Source organism: Geotrypetes seraphini, chromosome 3 (assembly GCF_902459505.1).
Source record: "Geotrypetes seraphini chromosome 3, aGeoSer1.1, whole genome shotgun sequence".
In the NCBI taxonomy this organism is placed as follows: Eukaryota; Metazoa; Chordata; class Amphibia; order Gymnophiona; family Dermophiidae; genus Geotrypetes; species Geotrypetes seraphini.
The window spans coordinates 286,809,265-286,832,753 of record NC_047086.1 but is presented as its reverse complement, the minus strand read 5'-3'; the positions used below and the strand labels follow the sequence as shown (position 1 = coordinate 286,832,753).

Sequence of the window (23,489 nt, the reverse complement as noted above, 5' to 3'; positions counted from 1 at the left end):
CGCCCATCCCCACTACGTCTAAGGTCTGATTGGCCAATCAGGCCTTAGATTAAGTCTAAGGTCTGTTTGGCCAATCAGGCCTTAGATTAAGTGGGGATGGGTGGACCCGCTATGCCTAAGGCCTGATTGGTCCAGGCTTCTAGAGCCTGGGCCAATCAGGCCTTAGGCTTCGGCGGGATGGGCCGGGAAGGGGCGGGCCCGCTTCATTTCGACGAGGCGTGCCTGCCGGCTCAAGACATGCAAGACCCATCTAAGAACAGGTTTGGTGGAGTGGAGGTTTGGGGGTTGTTAGCGCCGGGGGGGTGCGTCTTCGGGCAGGAGGGATTGGGCACCCTCCTGCCAGCTATCGATATTGTCAGGGGGGGATCGGTAATGTCGGGGGGGGGGTGCGTCTTCGGGCAGAGGGTTTGGGCAACCTCCTGGTCAGGGGGCCGCGGCCCGCTATACTTATAGCGGCAGAGAGATCCCTTGCCGTGATAAGTATAGCGGCCGCGTCTACTTACAATGTAGGCCAGCATTTTGCTGGCCTACATTTTAAGCTTCTCCTCTACTAGGGAGACGCGTAGGGCCGCCTAGGTTCAGCCTAAGGCCCGCCTAAGGCCCTTAGTCGAGCTTAGGCATCTTGCGGGTCTCCCTAGGCTCCCGGAGGCGCCTTCAGGCTTGCCTGGGGAGCATTTTTTTTTTAAAAACGTGCATCCCGATTGGCTGATTAGACAGCTGTAGGACGCCTAAAATCGGGATGCACTTTGGAGAATCAGGGCCTTAGTGTATTCTATGAAAGCATAAGAACATCTGCTATCTCATTAGCAGGAGTGACCTTATGGAACAATTTAACTGGACCATTGAGAGCCCTTTTGGATTTTCAAAAATTTAAGAAGGTATTAAAGACCACTTTATTCATGGAAGCATTTAAATGATTGTTTATTCTCGTTCCATGAGGATATTCCTACTGATATATGTCGTTGGCCATGTTGAAGAAATTGATGTATCTGTTGTTTGTTTGTGCAACATTGTTGTATGTGCCTGCATTTTATGCCTGTATTTTGTAAATTGCCTAGGAACAGGCGGCTGAGAAATTTTGCAAATAAAAAAACCACATCTGAAGTCAGACATAGGGCTAGATTCACTAACCAAACCGATCGTGTACCGATCGGTTTGCGACCCCCTTTGCCGATTTTCCTCCGACCTGATTCACTTACCTCTGTGCCGATCCAATTCTGATCTGTGCATGGAAATGAGGGGAAATGGCATGCAAAGTAGGAAGGACGCAATTCACTAACAAAATTCAGGCACACCAATTGGGCTGGCTGATCCAAAAACAAGCAATTGTATAAAAACCCTACTCTCTGCCCCGATTCTCCTGCCTTTTTGCCACCCAGCTCAGCCCCGACTCTCCTGCCTTTGCAGCCCCTATACTCTCCTGCTCTACCTCCCTTCTCTGCAGCACGAGCCCATGGTTTTAACCCACTTTAAAGCCACGGGTTAAAACCACAGGATCGCAAGTAAAAGTAAAGTAAAAAAAAAAATAAGCACGGACAGCAAACGCATGTACAGACCATCTACAAGCAAAGAAGATGGTCTGCACGTGCGTCGGGATCGCTCAGCAGCGATCCGTGCAGTCGGTGGGCATTTCTACGATCGCCCCCCATTTGAATAGTGTCCTGTCGTGAATTGGTTGGCCTGCCACAGATCGGACATGGATCGGTCATGATCGGGCAAGTTAGTGAATCGGGCCCATAGTACCCTACCCTGTGACTAAAATGTAGGTGTGGCCATTGAAAATCTGATATAAATGCCTGCGCATAAATTGTGTGTGGATCGGGCTTTTTCTATAACAGTGTGCCTAGATTTTATGACTGCCCACAACCCGCCCATGCCCCCTTTTGAGATCTACGCAATACAATATACACATACCACTTTATAGAATATACCGTATTTTCACGCAGATAACGCACACCCGTGTATAACGCGCACACGGGTATAGCGCGCAGAAACCACGATATTATGTATAAAAACTTTTGTATACCGCGCTCACGGGTATAACGCGCATGCTGCCCGACTGTCCTTTCGCCCGCCCCGACTCTCCTCTGGCCACCCCGACTCTCCTTTCGCCCGCCCCGACTCTCCTCTGGCCACCCCGACTCTCCTTTCGCCCTCCCCGACTCTCCGTGCGCTGTCCCGACTCTCCGTTTACCCGCCCTGCCCTGCCCCCCCCCCCGGCAGGACCACTCGCACCCCCACCCCGAAGGACCGCCGACTCCCCGACAATATCGGGCCAGAAGGGAGCCCAAACCCTCCTGGCCACGGCGACCCCCTACCCCCACCCCGCACTACATTACGGGCAGGAGGGATCCCAGGCCCTCCTGCCCTCGACGCAAACCCCCCTCCCTCCAACGACCGCCCCCCCCCCAAGAACCTCCGACCGCCCCCTCATAAATGCTTTTATTAGAAGCTTATGGCTTGCCCACTACCGTAAATATCCTCCCTTCTGGAAGACACAGCAGAGAGTCTAATAAGAGCCCACGAGATACAAAATTTTTCTACATAGTTCCCACCCCGCCCGACGCCCGATTCACCCCCCCCAGCAGAACCGCACGCACCCCCACCCCGAATGACCGCTCGCACGCGCTCGCACCCGCGAACGGAGCAAGAGGGAGCCCAAGCCCTCTTGCCCGGCCGACTCCCCGACAATATCGGGCCAGGAGGGAGCCCAAACCCTCCTGGCCACGGCGACCCCCTACCCCCACCCCGCACTACATTACGGGCAGGAGGGATCCCAGGCCCTCCTGCCCTCGACGCAAACCCCCCTCCCTCCAACGACCGCCCCCCCCCAAGAACCTCCGACCGCCCCCCCAGCCGACCCGCGACCCCCCTGGCCGACCCCCACGACACCCCCACCCCCCTTCCCCGTACCTTTGGTAGTTGGCCGGACAGACGGGAGCCAAACCCGCCTGTCCGGCAGGCAGCCAACGACGGAATGAGGCCGGATTGGCTCATCCGTCCCAAAGCTCCGCCTACTGGTGGGGCCTAAGGCGCGTGGGCCAATCAGAATAGGCCCTGGAGCCTTAGGTCCCACCTGGGGGCGCAGCCTGAGGCACATGGTCGGGTTGGGCCCATGTGCCTCAGGCCGCGCCCCCAGGTGGGACCTAAGGCTCCAGGGCCTATTCTGATTGGCCCACGCGCCTTAGGCCCCACCAGTAGGCGGAGCTTTGGGACGGATGGGCCAATCCGGCCTCATTCCGTCGTTGGCTGCCTGCCGGACAGGCGGGTTTGGCTCCCGTCTGTCCGGCCAACTACCAAAGGTACGGGGAAGGGGGGTGGGGGTGTCGTGGGGGTCGGCCAGGGGGGTCGCGGGTCGGATGGGGGGGCGGTCGGAGGTTCTTGGGGGGGGCGGTCGTTGGAGGGAGGGGGGTTTGCGTCGAGGGCAGGAGGGCCTGGGATCCCTCCTGCCCATAATGTAGTGCGGGGTGGGGGTAGGGGGTCGCCGTGGCCAGGAGAGTTTGGGCTCCCTCCTGGCCCGATATTGTCGGGGAGTCGGCCGGGCAAGAGGGCTTGGGCTCCCTCTTGCTCCGATCGCGGGTGCGGTTGGGAGCGCGTGCGAGCGGTCGTTCGGGGTGGGGGTGCGAGCGGTCCTGCTGGGGGGGGGTGAATCGGGCGTCGGGCGGGGTGAGAACTATGTAGAAAAACTTTTGTATACCGCGCTCACGCATATAACGCGCGAGGGGTATGCGCGGTAGGTAAAAACGCATATAACGCGCGCGTTATATGCGTGAAAATACGGTACTTAGAAAGCTGTGTGAATTTAAATTCTAATTAGACAATTTTCACCAATAATTGCTTGTTAATTGGCAATTATACAGTGCAGATTGGCTTGTTAACTAATTAAGTTGTGCACGCGAATTGGGAATATGCACAGATTTGTGTGCACAGCTGTAGTTGCGGTATATGCAATCTAGGGGATAGTGCTGAAAATCCATACTGAGCTCCTAATCTTTTTTCCCTGCCCTAAATCTGCCCCTGTTGCCACCCACTTTATATACTGCTAAATTTAAGAGTTTAGTGGGATTTCAAGTACAAAGTTATGCACTCAGCCCTAGCAGATTTTCAGAGTCCTCATCCAAACACATTTTTGTTCAATAAGTTTTTTATTATAATTTGAATAATACATTATCCAATAATATAAGGAAAAAAAGAGAATCTACAATCAAAAATGCATAATACACCATACATAAATCCTTTATAAGCCCACTAAACAGGGGGAACAGGATACTACATTCAACAAAGAAAATAAAGAAAAGATAAAGGAAATAATTCTCAGTTCACCAACGTGAACCTTGTATCATTCCTTATTATTTTAGGGATACATTCCTCCTCTATATCTAAGCAATGAAACATACAAGAAAAATAATACTCATTTCTGCTCTCGAGCAACTAAAAATTGTTGTAATTGAATGGGATCCCAAAAGACATATTCAACATCATATAACTTAACTAAACATTTACAGGGAAATTTTAAATAAAAAGATGCCTCTAGAGCCAAAACTCTAAGTTTTAATCTCAAGAACTCTTTCCTTCTGCATTGCGTAGCTCTAGAGACATCAGGAAAAATCCTAACTAAGTCACCGCAAAATTTAGTTAATCTATTTTTTAAATAAAGTTTCATGATTAACATTTTATCTATCTCACTCATGCATGTTATCACCAAGGTAGACCGACTCTGAATCACATCTTGGGTGTCTTCCAAAAATTCAGTTAAATTAATTTCTGTTGTGACCAGATGGTCCACCTCTTGGGCGGATTCTTTTTTTTTTTGAGGTACATAATAATAATTATTTATTGGAAAATTCTCCGCATTGGGAAATCCCAGTATTTCTTTAAAATATTTTTTTAACAATATTTCAGGTGATAATAAATGAGTTACAGGGAAATTGACCAAGCGGAGATTTCTCACTCTATTCATATTTTCCATGGATTCTATTTTAGCATGTATCACAGTAGAATCTTTAACAGCAGAGACTGAGACAACTTGTAATGTATTACATTGAGTTTCCATAACATTTAAACGTTTATCCAAACAACTTAAATTGGAATCCATATTTTCTAATTTACAGGAAACAGATTGTGAAAAGTCCCCCATTTGTTTCATCGTTGACCTAAGAAACCCTTCAACCCTAGTAATACCTAACCACAAATCTTTAAGAGTAATATCTTGTGTTTCCACCATAGGAGATTGTTCCTTCCCTAGACCAGAAAAGTCCAAAACTTTAGGTATTTCAGAGTAAACTAACTTATTAGTCTGAGCGGAGGTTACCGCCTGTTCGGGGGATATGGCAGGAACAATGTTCCTGCAGATACTGGATGAAGGGGAGGAGATCGTTCGAGATCCCTCGTTCCCTCAGGTAACAGTGTCCAGCTCACCCCCAAACACATTTTTATATGGATAATATTGGACCATCTAGTCCCCCTTTTATCAATCTGTGTTAGGGTTTGTTTTATTGCCGGCCGCTGCAATAAAAGCTCTGACACTCATAGGAGTTGCCAGCGATAAAAAATCTTAACATGGCTTGATAAAAGGGGGCATTAGTGATTTAAATGATTCAATGTTTAATTTTCAGTATATTACAATTGTTGTTGAATTGGGAGTGCACTAACAGGGAACTTGCGACTCTGCCGATTGTGTCATTTTTCAAGAAATTGCTGAAAACACAGTTATTTGTTATTATCTCTTAGCAGTTAGTAATGAAGATATAAAGTAAGATGTTCTTGTCTTCGTAATGATATTTGTCTTAATTATATGTATGTTTAATTGGAAACCGCTTGGTAACAGGTGGTATATACATTTTTTAAAATAAATACTACTACTTATCATTTCCATTGCGCTGCTAGACGTACACAGCGCTAAACATTCAAGACAGCTTACAAACTAATCAAACATTCTAATCTAATCAGACAAATCATTCAAGAGAGTTTACAATCTAATGAGACAAACAGGACAAGTAGTGGATTAGGAAGTTTCTCAGGCATGGGTACCTTACAAGTGAGTGGGGGTTAGATTTAACAAACACTGTCTATGGCCCTAGAGATCAGGTGCATATCGGTAACCCAGTAACCTTACTGTCAGATTGGATTAGACGGCCTGAGAGACACTTTCTAGAATAAAAATACATTGCCTATCAGGCCAGATGCTAAAAAGAGAACTTTTTATCAATGCTTAAAACCCTAGGTGCTCAGGCCTCTCATATTCTGATTGATAATCCACTTTTGTAGCAGTGTCCAAAGTGTCACGTTCCAGCAGCGTGTTTTAATTCACCAGGCACAATAACCTTTGCCGAAAAGGAGTGTATTCACCTTTCTAAAGTTCCATGATGGAACTTCTTCTCGACCACAGTCACAGCTGAGATGCGACCAATTCTGTTTTGGTTTTTTTCAATCTAATTTCTGTGAGATCCATGCCAGTTAGTATATTATGGGCTCCTTTTACTAAGGTTCGCTAGCGGTTTTAGCGCACGCTACAATACCGCACGTGCTAAACGCTAACACCTCCATAGAGCTTGCGTTGGTATTTTTCATTTAGGGCATGGTTAGCGCGCGCTGAAAATGCTAGCGTACCTTAGTAAAAGGAGCCCTATGTTATTTCATCCAAAAGGAAGCGGAGCCTGTTCTGGCTGAGCGATTTTAGATTCTAATTGGGTTAATATTGCATTATCAGTTTTCTTTTTCCATACTGAATAGCTAATAATTTCCCCACGCAGACAAGATTTAAATGCCTCCCACACCGTGTTTGGCGAAATAGAGTCCGATGCATTAATTTGATAAAAAGAACAAGCTCCTATCCCGTTTAGGAAGGAGCGAGGCCAAATCGGCCGAAGCCGTTGCTCGGGAGGGGGGGGGGGGGCGAGAAGAAGGGCTAGGGCAGAGAGGGCCGAGGGATAGGGGAGGGTCAACAAAGAAGGCCAATCAGGGAAGAATAGGGGCCGGAAGGGGGGATAGCTTAGCCAGGGCGGAAGGGAGGTCGCCCCCCTTTTGGTTTGGCAAGCTGAGGAGGCAGACCCTTGCTCCTACAACCCGCTGCAGCCATACTTTGTCCCCTACATCACGCGCACTCGCGATCCGAAGAGCCGAGGTATTCGGCAGCTGTTACCGGTGCGCACTGCTTCTGACGCAGCGTCGGGGCGTCCTCAACTCGCCTGGGCAGTGCCTGATGCATTAATTTGATAAAATTCTGTTATGAAATTGTTTATTCTTTCAATAAATTGAGGATCTGAGAGACAGGAAGCATGAAATCTCCAACTTCTTTGCTGTAGTAGAGAGGCTAAACGTAAATCCATAATGATCAACGCATGATCCGAAATTACTATTGGACAAATAGGAATTAATTTGGAAACCAGAAAGGAATCGATTCTAGAGTAAGTTTGATGAAATGCAGAGAAAAAAGTGAATTCTTTACCAGTAGGATTATGAATTCTCCATGGGTCAGATAGACCCATATCCACAATAATAGAGTGAAGTTCAGACCACATCTTGGGTGGATGAAAGATGGAAGTGGACTTTCTGTCTAATACTAAGGGCTCCTTTTATCAAGCCGCGCTAACGGTTTAACACGCGTAATAGCGCGCACTACACTGTCGGCCGCGCTAGACGCTACTGCCCCCTCTTCAGCAGGCGGTAGTTTTTGGCCAGTGCAGGGGTTAACGCGTGATAAAAAGTCGCGCGCATTAACCCCGCTAGCGCGGCTTGATAAAAGCAGCCCTAAATCTAGGGGGAGTTTGAAATCACCTCCCAGGTGTTATACTTATTGTGAGTTTAAAAAATGAATAAAGATTAAAAAAAAAAAAAGAACTTACCTCCCAGGATCAAGGGATGAGAACCATATTTGAATAGAATGGCTCTTATATCAGCCATGAAACCATCATACTGGAAGTCAGCTCAATTATTAAACACCTCTTTTTGGTGGGCTACAGTCATGATGATTCATAAATATGAATGCAAAGCGAATTCCCTTACTAATAGGAGCTTTAAAACTAACAAAATATGTTTTCCAGTAACAAATGTCTCTTCTCATTTTTGAGGTAATTGTTACATTTCAGCTGGTGATGCTTAGGGCTCCTTTTACTAAGCTGTGATAGCGTTTTTAGCGCACGCAGAATTTTAGCATGCACTAAACCCACGCTACACGGCTAGAACTAACGCCAGCTCAATGCTGGTGTTAGCATCTAGCGCGCGGGCCAATTCTGTGTGCGCTAAAACATCTATCGCAGCTTAGTAAAAGGAGCCCTTAATTTGCTAAAATGAGTTCTAATCGAATCTTATCTCATCTTTGGTCTTTACCTAATCGTATGGTTACATATGTACAGTACTCCCCCGATATTCGCGGGTGTTCCGTTCCAGGAACCCCCGCGAATGTTGAAATACTGCAAATACGGTTTTTAGCAGGGGAGACAGGAGAGGGCAGCCAGAGCACTGGCGAGTGAAGAAAATCAATTGCGGTATGCTCCGACCGCCTCTCCCTGTACTAAAGTCGGGCCTCACCAATCAGGAGCTGCGTGTCAAAGCAGCTCCTGATTGGTGAGGCCTGGCTTTAGCACAGGAAGAGGCGGTCGGAGCATACCGCGAGTGATTTCCTTCACTCGCCAGCGCTCCGGCTGCCCTCTCCTGCCTCTTCGGCTGCCCTCTCCTGCCCGGTCATTCGCAGTTGGAAAATACTGCGAATGACCGGGACCTCGAATTCGTGGGGGAGCACTGTATATTTAAAATTGTCTACATAGATGCTTTTATGGCTCCTTTTACAAAGCCATGATAGCGGCTTTAACGCGCGTGATGTTTAATCACGCGCTAACCCCTGCGCTTGCCCAAAAACTACCGCCTGCTCAAGAGGAGGCGGTAATGGCTAGCGCATCCGACAGTTTAACGCGCGGTATTACGCGCGTTAAACCGCTACCGTGCCTTCGTAAAAGGAGCCCTTAGTCTTCTCTGCATCTATGTTTTACATTTATAAATCATTTGTTCTGTAAAATCTCATTGTATTTTATTTAATCACTTGTTATATGTTAAACTTCAATAAAAAAAATTTTTAAATGAAAAGAAGAGGAGCACTCTGTTATGGAGTGGGCTGGTGTCTGCTTTCAAAGATGCCTACGGAAAAAAAAAATTGCTGTTGAGCTTCGGTAATAATAATTTTTTAAAAATGCAAGCACGGTGAAAGGAAAATAGAAGGGGATTGTGGTATTTCCCACTTGACAGCTAGAGATTATCAGTTTAAATTTAGAATTAGCGTGCAACACTTCTTTGTATCAAGAGCCAAAAAACACACAAGAATCTATTTTCAAAGGGATTGAGAGTCTAAGGGATCTGTTACTAAGCTACACTTAAATGGCAAATTACCAATATTTTAAGAATTAAAATACAAGCAAGTTCTCATGGTCACCAAACACAGAAGCTTAACAAATCCCACTTTGGGTTCAGCTGGAAAAGTGCATGCATTCCTCATCCTGGCTGTCCACTTCCCCCCCCTCCCCGGTCACTCTAGCACTAGTTCAGCAGCAAAGGGCTCCCAGCTCCCTCTTCCCAAATGTTCATCTTTAAACCAGGATAGCCAGAGGGTGTTCCAGGCAGAACAAATGCCCCAGTAGCTCCTGCTTTGTAAGTGCCATCATTTAAAATGGTGCTGACTCACCCAAGTTTCATTTTACTTCACATAAGAGGGGCAAAGGAAAGGTACAGCTAATCTGAGCAGATTTACACAGCCTGTGTCCTGCCTATGGCTAGTCGGTTTGGGATGGATTGGGGAGGGCTTTGGAAATTCCTTTAATTTGGGTAGTTTAGATAGGCTGGAATGAGCTTCAACAGCAAATCCAGTAGTTTGAACCTAAGAACTGTACCGGGCAGACTTCTACAGTCTATGACCCAGAAATATAAAACAATTTAATTGTGAATTTATAATGTATGTGTTATTGGGCAGACTGGATGGACCATTTGTGAAGTTTTTTTTAAATAAATAAATTCACTGCTTTATAGAGCATGCCATAGTGGTTAGAGCTACGGGCTCAGCACCCTGAGGATGTGGGTTCAAACCCCATACTGCTCCTTGTGACCCTGGGCAAGTCACTTAATCCTCCACTGCCCCAGGTACATAAGATAGATTGTGAGCCCACTGGGACAGATAGGGAAAATGCTTGAAGTACCTGTATGTAAACCGTGTTCTTTTAAAAAACTGTACTGGCAGTCCAGCTGATGGGCCTACTTGAAGAGGTTAATTATGTGTCTGATTAGCTAATGAGTTTCAGCTGATTTTAGATAGATATTTGTTGTTATTTTCTGTGGTTTATGTTTATTGTGTCATATGTTGATTTGTTGCTTTGCTTATGTAGATTTCTGGAATATTTTTAAATAAATAAATGAGTTTCAGCTAAATGTCTGGAAGATGATATTCAACGTTATGTGTTTTTAGAAGTTATTTAGCTGTTTTGAAGCTATAAACATAACAATACTATCCATATTATAGGGGACCAGGATTGGGGTGGGTGTGAGAGCAGGCTGAAAACTAAATCGAGAGAGTCATTATAATAATAATTTATACATTGAGTTTGGGCCCAAGCAACAGCATGTTGAAACTAAATAGACGGTGCAGCACAGTCACTGCAGTATCCACCTAATTCAACATCTCTATCTACAGTGCGTTCTCGCTATTTGTGGCAGTATGGTTTCCAAAAATCTTCGCGAACTACAAATTCGCGAATAACGAAGCAATGTGTCTATGTGACAATAGATGTTAAGTTACAGCCATTTATGAGAAAAACAGGGTTAGGTTCCTTTGTGCATTTTTTTTTTTTTCTTGGAGTTGTTGTTCACAATTCACTCCTTGGATGCTTAGTGGCCTTTTTCAGAAGTGAAAGTGAAATCTAAGAAGGCCGATTTTTAAATGTGCAGGTCGTGAATATGCTAGGTTTACGAGATTTTCCGTTTGGAAAATTCAGACCCCTAGACCTGCCCCAGGCTTCCCAGTTCCACCCATCCCTGCCCTATCATGCCCCAAAATATGTCCCAACCCTGCCCTGCTCTCGTCAGGCAGGACATCCGCTCATGCGGGGATGACCTCCTACCCGACGTAACGTGGAGGAAAGCTTTTCAAAACCCATACAAAATGTTGGCTACACAGCAGGCGTCTTTAAAAAAATTTCAGGATGTTTGGAAGCCTTTAACAAATTATTGTAATGAGTAACCTTTTTTTCCCTTTAATTGTGTATATCCAAGGTTGGGGGAGGGGGAGGGGGTCGATTTTGGTCTTTGTATAAGTATAAGGAATGTTAAGAAGGAATTTATTATATGCTTTTATGTGATTTAAAAATTGTTATGGAATGGGAGGGAGGGAAGGCGATAATTTTTAAAAATGGATTATTAGAGAATATTAAGTGTTGCATTTAAGTTAAAATGTTATTTTCTTTACTACATTTATTATAAGTTTTAAAAATGAATAAAGATTTTTAAAAAAAGAGAGAGAATATTGACCATTTAAAAAAAGAAAAGCCGGCCGGACCCCCGGACATGTCCTCAAAAGGAAGACATGTCCGGGAAATCCAGAAGTCTGGTAACCCTAGAATATGCAAACATAGTGGCACAAATGTTAAATAGCGGTCACAATTCATGCACCTGTGAATATGCAAAATTGTAAATATTGGATGTGCGAATAGCAAGAATGCACTGTATACAGATCGTGGCACTGAATATACATGATGTCCAGAAAGACAACACGTTATTTTTCCAAATAACCCAAAACGTCCTACTGCAGCAGAAACCTCTGTCTGAAATTCAAGACATTTCTGAGTACTTTAGTTTTTCAACAGGATGGAGCTCCAGTGCATCGAGCTTGCAAAACAATTGGACTCTTAATTAATGAAACCCCAGAATTCATTGAGCCAAAAGCTAAGTGGCGTCGAAGACTTCATAAATGTGTCAAGGTTGAAGAAGGACATTTGAACACAAATGATGAATTAACTAATAAAAAGCCCATGTATTTTCAAAGGTCATATTAAATGTTTAAACCAATCGCAAAACACTTTGAAACTAGTCAAGAGGTCCCATTTGATCTGGACACCATGTACATATTAATTTAACTACTGGTGCCAATACTTAATAAAGTCATTATAATAGCTTTAAATCTACTGTACCTCTGGCTGCTTTAGAGAGCCAAAATGTAGCAATTTAAGGGCTCCTTTCACAAAGGCGCGTTAGGACCTTAATGCACGGAATAGCGCGTGCTAAATTGCCCCGCGCGCTAGCCGCTACCGCCTCCTCTTGAACAGGCGGTAGTTTTTCAGGTAACGCACACTATAGCACGCGCTAATCCGGCGCGTGCGTTAAAAATGCTAGCGCACCTTTGTAAAAGGTGCCCTAAGTTTGACACTCAGCCCTTTTTTTTTCTGAAAACCAGTCTGCTTGTTATTCCAAGACATATAAAAAGAGACAGAAAGTAGAATATAGGAGGCAGAAAAGAAAGGAGGCAATATCGGAATCTAGAAACTATCAGTTTTATGGAAACTATCGGTTTTATGGTTAGCATGGTAAAACAGACTTACAGGCGAAGAAAGACAATTTCTTTTCTAATGCTATCATTTTCTCTGTGGTATGATCTTGCAGCTTCAGAATCAGAGTGAACTCCGTGCTCCCACAGCGGAGAAAGCTGCCTTCTTCCTGGACGCCGCCATTGCCTCCCGGCGCAGCAGCCAGCGGGACTGTGATGAGGAAGACCATAGGAACTCCCACATGCTCTTCACTCTGCACATTTACCAGTACCGAATGGAGAAGACTGGGAAAGGGGGAAGTAAGTAAAGGGAAGTTTCTCAAACTTACAGGAGGTAAAATGTGGAACCATAGGAAAGAGAGGAGCCAAATTCAAAATGTACCAGGTGCAGTCGTTAAGTGGTGCGTCCGCACAGGGCGCAAATAAATGAAAATTGAAAAAGTAAGGAAGAGTTCCAGAATTGCTCCCAGTCCACCCTCCCCTCTCAATTGTAGTGGTGAAGGGGCAGGGCGGCCGCAGGGTGCCAGAGGGCAAGTTGCATAGGATGAAACTATAGCTCGGTATGATCCTACCTTATTTAGAAAACTCCTCAAAATAAGTTCCAAATTTCAAGTTTATTTAAAAATTTGATTTGATCGCAAAATCATAATCCAATGCAATTTACAAGTAACGATGAAATCGGGGTAAAAAAGAAAAGCACATTGATTAAACCAAACAGTTAACACAACTTTTGACCAACCAAACACAACAGGGAAAAAGAAAAAAAAAGGATTAAATACAATTTATAAACAAAATAAAAAGGGCATAGGTAATGAAACAATAGGATGGGAAAAGGTTACCCGTTCAATTTTCACATAACAGCATTATTAGTCCGCTAAAGAGTATCCTGATTACCGTATTTTCACGCAAATAACACGCACCCGTATAAAACGCGCACACGTGTATAGCGCGCAGAAATCACGATGATAAGCACAAAAACTTTGGTATAACGCGCTCACGATTATACCGCGCATGCTGCCCGACTCTCCGTTCACCCCCCTGACTTCCGTGCACTGCCCCGCCTCTCCGTGCGCTGTCCCGACTCTCCGTTCACCCCCCCTGACTTCCGTGCACTGCCCCGACTTTCCGTGCGCTGTCCCGACTCTCCGTTCACCCCCCCCTGACTTCCGTGCACTGCCCTGAATTTCCGTGCGCTGTCCCGAGTCTCCGTTCACCCCCCCTGACTTCCGTGCACTGCCCCGCCTCTCCGTGCGCTGTCCCGACTCTCCGTTCACCCCCCCCTGACTTCCGTGCACTGCCCCGCCTCTCCGTGCGCTGTCCCGACTCTCCGTTCACCCCCCCCTGACTTCCGTGCACTGTCCCCCCTTGAAGGTCTGTCCCCATCCTGAAAGCCTGATGCCCCCCCCCGACGTCCGATACATCCCTCCCCCCGAAGGACCGCCGACTCCCCAACAATATCGGGCCAGGAGGGAGCCCAAATCCTCCTGGCCACGGCGACCCCCTAACCCCACCCCGCACTACATTACGGGCAGGAGGGATCCCAGGCCCTCCTGCCCTCGACGCAAACCCCCCTCCCCCCAACGACCGCCCCCCCCCCAAGAACCTCCGACCGCCCCCCCAGCCGACCCGCGACCCCCCCTGGCGACCCCCACGACCCCCCCACCCCTCTTCCCCGTACCTTTGGTAGTTGGGCCAGAAGGGAGCCCAAACCCTCCTGGCCACGGCGACCCCCTAACCCCACCCCGCACTACATTACGGGCAGGAGGGATCCCAGGCCCTCCTGCCCTCGACGCAAACCCCCCTCCCCCCCAACGACCGCCCCCCCCAAGAACCTCCGACCGCTCCCCCAGCCGACCCGCGACCCCCCTGGCGACCCCCACGACCCCCCCACCCCCCTACCCCCCTTCCCCGTACCTTTGGTAGTTGGCCGAACAGACGGGAGCCAAACCCGCCTGTCCGGCAGGCAGCCAACGAAGGAATGAGGCCGGATTGGCCCATCCGTCCTAAAGCTCCGCCTACTGGTGGGGCCTAAGGCGCGTGGGCCAATCAGAATAGGCCCTGGAGCCTTAGGTCCCACCTGGGGGCGCGGCCTGAGGCACATGGTCGGGTTGGGCCCATGTGCCTCAGGCCACGCCCCCAGGTGGGACCTAAGGCTCCAGGGCCTATTCTGATTGGCCCACGCGCCTTAGGCCCCACCAGTAGGCGGAGCTTTAGGACGGATGGGCCAATCCGGCCTCATTCCTTCGTTGGCTGCCTGCCGGACAGGCGGGTTTGGCTCCCGTCTGTCCGGCCAACTACCAAAGGTACGGGGAAGGGGGGTGGGGGGGTCGTGGGGGTCGCCAGGGGGGTCGCGGGTCGGCTGGGGGAGCGGTCGGAGGTTCTTGGGGGGGGTGGTCGTTGGGGGGGAGGGGGGTTTGCGTCGGGGGCAGGGGGGCCTGGGATCCCTCCTGCCCGTAATGTAGTGCGGGGTGGGGTTAGGGGGTCGCCGTGGCCAGGAGGGTTTGGGCTCCCTTCTGGCCCAACTACCAAAGGTACGGGGAAGGGGGGTGGGGGGGTCGTGGGGGTCGCCAGGGGGGGTCGCGGGTCGGCTGGGGGGGCGGTCGGAGGTTCTTGGGGGGGGGGGCGGTCGTTGGGGGGGGGGGGGGTTTGCGTCGAGGGCAGGAGGGCCTGGGATCCCTCCTGCCCGTAATGTAGTGCGGGGTGGGGTTAGGGGGTCGCCGTGGCCAGGAGGGTTTGGGCTCCCTTCTGGCCCGATATTGTTGGGAAGTCGGCGGTCCTTCGGGGTGGGGGTGCGAGTGGTCCTGCCGGGGGGGGGGGATGTATCGGACGTCGGGGAGTCGGCCGGGCAAGAGGGCTTGGGCTCCCTCTTGCTCCGATCGTGGATGCGGGTGCGGGTGGGAGCGCGTGCGAGTGGTCGTTCGGGGTGGGGGTGCGAGTGGTCCTGCTGGGGGGTGAATCGGGCGTCGGGCGGGGTGGGAACTATGTTTGAAAACTTTCGTATACCGCGCTCACGCATATAACGCGCGAGGGGTATGCGCGGTAGGTAAAAACGCGTATAACGCGCGCGTTATATGCGTGAAAATACGGTATATAGAATTCAAATAACTCAGTTAAAGGCGTCCTTAAAAAGCCAGCTTTTCAGGAGACCTTTGAATTTACTAAATAATTTTTCTTCCCTTATATTGATTAGGAGCGAATTTCAAATTTGAGGGGCTGTGACAGAAAAGATCGTGTCCCTCCTTGAATAAATGAGTCTTAATGAAGGGACTAAGAGGAGAGATTTTTCTTCAGATCTTAAAGATCTTGTGGGGATATAAGGGATTAAAAGCCTTTCTAAGAATGCAGGAGCTTTGTTCATTAAAGTTCTGTGTGTAAGTAATGCTATTTTATATGTAATTCTATGATTTACGGGTAACCAATTCTTTTTTGTAGGGTCTGACTTGTCCTGGTCGGAGATTAACTGTGAATTTAAATTCTGATGTTTTGTTTCTCTTTTGTACTGCTTTTAAGTATTATGTACGTGGATATATTGTAAACCACCTAGGACTTAGACAGTATAGAAATTTAAAAATAAATAAATAAATGTATATCTAGTTTATCTTTAAATTGTGGAAACAAATTGCAGGTTTGAGGTTTGCCTAGCTGATGCATTCAGTATTCATATTAAGGGCTCCTTTTACTAAGGTTCGCTGGCGTTTTTAGCGCGCGCTACATTGCCACACGCGCTAACCCCACGCTACGTGCCAAAAACTAACAACAGCTCAATGGAGGCGTTAGCGTCTAGCGTGCGCTAAAACCGTTAGCGCAGCTTAGGGCTCCTTTTACTAAGGTGCGCTAGCGTTTTTAGCGCACGTACAAGATTAGCGTGCGCTATAGTGCGCGCTAGCCGAAAAGCTACCGCCTGCTTAAAAGGACAACGGTAGCGGCTAGCTCGCGCTAAAAAAAACTAGCGTGCCTTTGTAAAAGGAGCCCTTAGTGAAAGGAGCCCTAAGTCAGATATGCTAGATTGCTGAGCTGATGGCATTTTCTCCCACAACCAGAAGTTGCTATTTTGCTTCAGTTCAACCAAACAGGCTGCTCTAGTAATGAGTTTGCCTTTGCATGTTTGTTCAGCAACTGTCCTCTCAGTGTCTACATCCTTCCTCTATGTAAAATATTGTGCTATTTTATTAGTCAAAAATTTACTGTGGAATTTACTTACATGCAGTAACTTATTACCACCTATTGATAAATCCTCCATAAAATTATTTTTGCATTGCTTCATCAAAGATGTTAGACCCAATATCTTTTAAAAAAAACTTCCTCCCCCTCCTCCCAATCCCTTTTCCAAGAAGAGCTCCCTCTTTGGAACTTCCAGCCCCCCTTCCATTCCTTTTCTAAGAAGAGGTCCCTCCATAGAACCCACCCTCCTCACTCCCTCTGGTAGCTATCGAGGCTCTTTCTGATGTATCCGGGGCTTAGGATGATCCATGGACCCCTTCTGCCTTGGCAGCGCCATTAGTTAAAATGGAAGCCTTAATTAAGGGTGCTGCAAAGGTAGGAGCACTCAGAGGCCACTTCTGCTAACTTCCCTTCCCCTTTTCCCTGACACTATGATAGAGTGTTCCTAAAGAGAATTGGCAGCATCCTACAGACCCATACATGGCTTGCAAAATTAAATACTAGCTGTACTATTTGATTACATGATAAAGAAAAGCTGTTCATGTATTCTCATGCTTTGCATCTCATTATTATTGCAGTAAAATAATCCCTACCTTTTACTAAGTTGCGGTTGAAGTTTTTACCGTGGCCCGGAATGCTAAATGCTCCAAAGCTGCTCCAACGCTCATAAAAGGGGGGAGGGGGGAATATGCATTATGGTAAAATGATACACGATTTTGCCATTAAACGTGCCATTTGGCAAAAATCATGCATTATTTCCTTAATACATTAGTAACGGTGTCAGGTCAAAAGCGCGTCGGGACAAAGGCGTGCCCAGACAATTGAGCGCAGCTCGCGCCGCTCTAAATTACTGTTTTTAGTGCTCCGACAGGGGGGGATGTGGGGGGGGGGGAACCCCCCACTTTACTTAATGGATATTGTGCCGCGTTGTGGGGGGTGTGGGGGGTTGTAACCCCCCACATTTTACTGAAAACTTCACTTTTTCCCTGTTTTTAGGGAAAAAGTTCAGTTTACAGTAAAATGTGGAGGGTTACAACCCCCCAAACCCCCCATAATGCCGGCGTGATGTCTATTAAGTAAACTGGGGGGGTTCCCCAACAAAACCCCCCATCGGAGCCCCTAAAAACTGTAATTTAGAGCGGCGTGGCGGCGCGCGCTGCGCTCAATTGTCGGCACGCGCTTTTGTCTTTCGCGCCGTTGTCTATGAACCATTAGTAACTAAAGAAGCACAGCCAAAAAATGTCCATGTTATTTTTTTCTGGGGGGTTTTACTCATTCTGGAACAAATGTCATCAAGAGTGCACATGCTGCATAAGAGTTCACATTATCCCCCAGATTCTATATATGGCGCCCAAATTTGGGTGCACTGTTGAGATGTGCGTGCAAATTAACTGGTTAATGAGCTCTTTTTTTTAACTCTTTATTAATTTTCCATTCAAAAACAGTGCATTAAAATATACATACAATTGACTTCAAGACGGCACTTACAATCGATCAAAGAAATACTACAAAACATCCCCCCCACTCTAATTCAAGAACAAAAACAAAGTGGATACATACAGTAAAAATCATAAACAGCACTTTCATTTGGTCAATGAATAGAAGAAAATATAATACCCCACCTCCTCCCTGGATGTGTAAATCAAATAGGAAATACGGGAATAATCTAGCTAATCAGTGTTAACAAAATTTGTCAATGGATCCCACGTTAATTTAGATAGCTTATTATTACACATAATTTCTGAATTCATTTTCTCATATTTATAACATAAATATAAAGAACCCCACCAAAAGGAGAAATTAAGTCTATCCCAATTTTCCAGTTTTTAGTAACCATTTGCATGGCTATCCTAGTCAGTATGACAAATAGTCTACTTTTAAATCTATCCAATGGAGATTTAGGTGCCAACAATGTACCACAGATCGCCACCTCATAAGACAACGGAATCGAAGACTCCAGAATCGTTCTATTGGTTAATGAGCTCTTAACCTTTAATAATTGGGTGCAGCAATGTTGGGTGCCAACAATTCAATAATTGTGTGCCAACAATGTTAAATTGGCAATCATTAAAATTTGTGTGAGCCTCCGGCTGCATGCTGTCCTATAAGGCATGGCACCTAACTCCCATAGTGTTTATCTCAAAGAGGGAATGGCCAAAAAAGGGGCATAGGTGTGTCAAGGATGCTCCAGAAAGTTACATGCGTATTTATAGAATACTGGGTTAGTGCACCTGACTTGGGCACCAGCATTTACACCAGGTTTCAGTAGTCCTAAAGTTAGGTGCAGAAATCAGCACTATGCGCTATTCTATAAAGCAGTGTGTGTCAAACTTTTTTTTAGCAATGGCACACTAAACGGAGCAAATGTTGAATGTGGCATATTATAATTGAAATTATAAAATTGCAAAACCAACAAAAAATGAAATTTGAGTTATTTATTTATAGGCAATTGTAACAACACGATGAAACCTTCCGCCCAATGTGCGGCGGTGGCGGCCAAAAACGCAAACAAGATCCTAGGAATTATTAAAAAAGGGATGGTTAACAACACTAAGAATGTGATAATGCCCCTGTATCGCTCCATGGTGCGCCCTCACCTGGAGTATTGTGTTCAATTCTGGTCTCCTTGTCTCAAGAAAGATATAGTGGCAGTAGAAAAGGTTCAAAGAAGAGCGGCCAAGATGGTAAAGGGGATGGAACTCCTCTCGTATGAGGAAAGACTAGAAAGGTTAGGGCTCTTCAGCTTGGAAAAGAGACGACTGAGGGGAGATATGATAGAAGTCTACAAAATCCTGAGTGGATCGTTTTTTCACTCCATCAAAAATTACAAAGACTAGGGGACACTCGCCGTGGCTCCTATAGCCGAACCCACCGTCCCATCACTGTGTATGACTATAATGCTGGTGATATTGGGGTGCTTCTTAAATAATAAAGGTATTTTTCAATGGCAATAAAAGGAAAAACAATTCCTACTTAACTTAAAGGAGTGTTGGTAGGTCCCGAGGGTCTTTTTCAAGGAACTCAAAAGAGGTGTTAGTTTCAAATGCCAAGGAAATAATTGCTGGGTGATGTAGACGAGAAAAATTATACATAAGTTGAAAATGTCGCTTCTAATCTTTCAAAGGTTTGGACAAATTCCTGAAGGAAAAGCCTATAGTCTGTTATTAAGACATGGGGGAAACCTCTGCTTGCCCTGGATCGGTAGCATGGAATGTTGCTAATACTTGAGTTTTGGCCAGGTACTAGTGACCTGGATTGGCCACCGTGAGAACGAGCTACTGGGCTTGATGGATCATTGGTCTGATGCAGTAAGGCTATTCTTAAGTTCTTATGTTCACCTAAGTCCAATTTAGGCACCTCCAAGCAAAACACACCCATGATCTGCCCATGACTGACTTTAATCCTACCCACTTTCTGCTAGGCACCTTGGACTAGGCACCTGGCTGTATGTGGTAAGTGCCTACCAAGCAAGATGCCTAGAAATCAATTAAATTTAATTGAAGCCAATTATTGACACCAATTTTGCTTTTTAAATGTGTTAGGCACCTAGATTGGCTAGGCACATCAATTTAAGCGCCTACGTTTTAGGCATCTTTTATAGAATCTGGGTCTGTGCACGTAAATCACAACTTCACGTGTTCTTTTCCCAAATTCCATCCCAGAGCACACCTACATCTGTGTCACGTAAAAGTACATGCCTTATTGGCAGCACACATACTTTTACACTTATAACCCATGGGGTAAATTTAAAAAAGGCTGTTTACCCATGAAAAAGTTTTAAAATTACCTCTGTACTACATAGCTTTTTAACATGAGTAACATATCACTGATGTAAAAAGAAATTATCACATAAGCTCTCTTTATTCAAATGTGGTGGTGATACTATGTAATCTAATTGCATTTAAAACCTTCAAAGGAATATTGACCTCAAAAACTAAACTCACCATGTGAACCAGTGGCATTAAATGCCAAATATGGCTAACATGTTCATTTGCAATACTGAATGAACTCTTCCTTTTCAAGCTGACATTCTTTCATTTTAAGATATCACATAAATCAGGTAACTGTGGATAGAAAAGAGAAATGGGAGCATGAACTCATGGTCATTTGGTATGTTTGGGGTTTTTTTTTTGTTTCAAGATTTCATGGAATTTATGTCTGTTGCCTGTAATGTCTCTAGTAAGATACTTTGCCTTAGAAAGTACTCACAAGAAATGCTTGTGCTTTATCAGGAAACCCTTTCAACAGGGATAAGTGCAATTTATGAACCACTCGAGGCTAATCGCTTTTTTGTTTCCATGTATGGCAGTGTCTGGAGGTCGCAGTCGCCTACATCTAATCGACTTGGGGAGCTGTGTGAAAGTGCTGAGCAAAAATCGGGATGGTGGATCAGGGCTTTGTCTCTCACTCTCTGCTTTGGGCAATGTCATCCTTGCCCTTGTCAATGGCAGCAAACACATCCCATACAAGTAAGTGATGTTAAGAAGAAGAGAGGAGGAACTTATACAGGAGCTCTGGGCCTCTGTGTTGCAATTAACTCTGTTTCCAAACCATAAAGCACCTTCATATTTCAGTTTCCCGGTCTTTAGCACCTCACATTTCTAATCTCGAGTACCCCCTCTGTAGTCTCATCCATTGTTTTTTCAAGCCTGTGATATTTCTGTATCGGTTGCTGAAGACCAAGGGCAATCATTCTACTAAAGCAGTTCATGACTATAGCCATCTTTCTATTTTTTTAAATTTATTTATTGAAAAATTGATATGCCGCATACAACTATGCGGTTTCCATATGACATACATAGAATCTTGTTTCCCTCCGATTATCACATATAACATAGACATATCAAGACAACATCATTAATCATCCCTGTTATAATAGGGATAGAGCACAAATTCAACCAATTCAGAAGTACAAACAAGCTTTAAATCATACTTCGATGTCAGAAAAAAAAAAAATTCTAGAAAATTGCTCTAAAATACTGAAAGGCAAACTTTATCTGAGACCTTGGTTTCCACCAGTGGAATACAAACAATTGTAAAAATAAAAATATAGAAATACATGTTAAAATGACGACCAAGGAAGGAAAGGGTGCATTAAAAAAGACAAACAAATTGCAGATAGGCTAAATTCATTCTTTGCCTCCGTCTTTACCAATGAGGACACAACAACATTACCGGAAACAAGAAGGGTATTCATGGGTGACATAGAGGATAGCCTCACCTCAGTGAACGTGGAATTGGACATGATATACTATCAGATTGACAAACTAAAAAGTGACAAATACCCCGGACCGGATGGAATTCACCCGAGAGTATTAAAGGAGCTAAAGGTAGAAATTGGAGAACTATTACAAACCCTAGCTAACATGTCAATTAGAACCGGGCAAATACCTGATGACTGGAAGATAGCGAATGTCATCCCAATCTTCAAAAAAGGATTGAGAGGAGAACCAGGCAATTATAGACCTGTCAGTCTTACGTCGGTTCCTGGGAAGATGGTTGAAGCACTAATCAAGGATAGCATAGTGCAACACCTGGAGAATCATGACCTGATGAGAGCTAGTCAGCATGGCTTCAGGAAGGGGAAGTCATGTTTGACAAATTTACTTCAATTTTTCGAGAAGGTGAACAAACTAATCGACAACGGAGACCCGGTGGATATAATTTACTTGGACTTCCAGAAAGCATTCGACAAGGTCCCGCACCCAAGGCTTATAAGGAAACTACTAAGCCATGGAATTGAAGGGGACGTACTTAGATGGATAGGCAAATGGCTAGAGAATAGACTGCATAAATGGGAAATTCTCGGACTGGGAGAAGGTGACTAGCGGCGTGCCCCAGGGATCGGTTCTTGGGCCCATCTTATTCAATATCTTCATAAATGACCTTGAAGAGGAAACAACAAGTATTATAATCAAGTTTGCAGATGATACAAAACTATGTCGGGCAGTTGGGTCACAAAAAGAAAGTGAAGATCTCCAGAAGGATCTAAATCAGCTGGAGGAATGGGCGGAAAAGTGGCAAATGAGGTTCAACACAGACAAATGCAAGGTGATGCACCTGGGTAGGAAAAATAAGGAACATGAATATAAAATGTTAGGTGTAACATTGGCCAAATCCGATCAAGAAAGGGACCTGGGGGTACTGATAGACAGGAACCTGAAGCCGTCGGCTCAATGTGCGGCGGGGGCAAAGAAAGCAAACAGAATGTTAGGTATGATAAAGAAGGGGATCACGAGTAAATCGGCGGCCGTTATAATGCCGCTTTACAGAGCAATGGTCAGACCACACTTGGAGTACTGTGTCCAACACTGGTCTCCATACCTAAAAAAGGATATAACCCTGCTGGAAAGGGTGCAGAGGCGAGCCACGAAGCTAGTAAAAGGTATGGAAAATTTGAGCTACAAAGAATGACTCGAAGGACTGGGACTGTTCACCCTCGGGAGGAGGAGACTGCGAGGAGATATGATTGAGACTTATAAAATACTGAATGGATTCGATAAAATTGAGCAAGAAACACCGTTGTTCACATTGTCAAAAGTGACACAGACAAGAGGTCATGGACTGAGGCTGAGGGGCAGCAGGCTCAGGACAAATGTCAGGAAATTCTATTTCACACAGCGAGTGATGAACGCTTGGAATGCTCTCCCAGAGGAGGTGGTGACGGAGACTACCATTCTGGGTTTCAAGCGTGAGTTGGATGCACACCTCCTTGCAAATCACATTGAGGGATATGGGTAATCAGGGTCTCCATCTGGGAGCACCTGGCTTGGCCTTCGTGTGTGCGGGTCGCCAAAATAGATGGACCTAA

At 45.8% G+C, this 23,489-nt stretch overlaps 1 protein-coding gene across 1 annotated transcript in view; it reads left to right on the top strand.

Annotated features, from left to right (window-relative positions):
- KIF26B (kinesin family member 26B) overlaps positions 1 to 23,489 on the top strand; it is an 841,003-nt gene that overhangs the window by 681,225 nt on the left and 136,289 nt on the right. The window contains exons 9-10 of the mRNA XM_033938154.1: positions 12,634 to 12,817; positions 20,988 to 21,147. Of these exons, the coding sequence (XP_033794045.1) occupies positions 12,634 to 12,817; positions 20,988 to 21,147 (344 nt within the window). The remainder of the gene's footprint in view (positions 1 to 12,633; positions 12,818 to 20,987; positions 21,148 to 23,489) is intronic.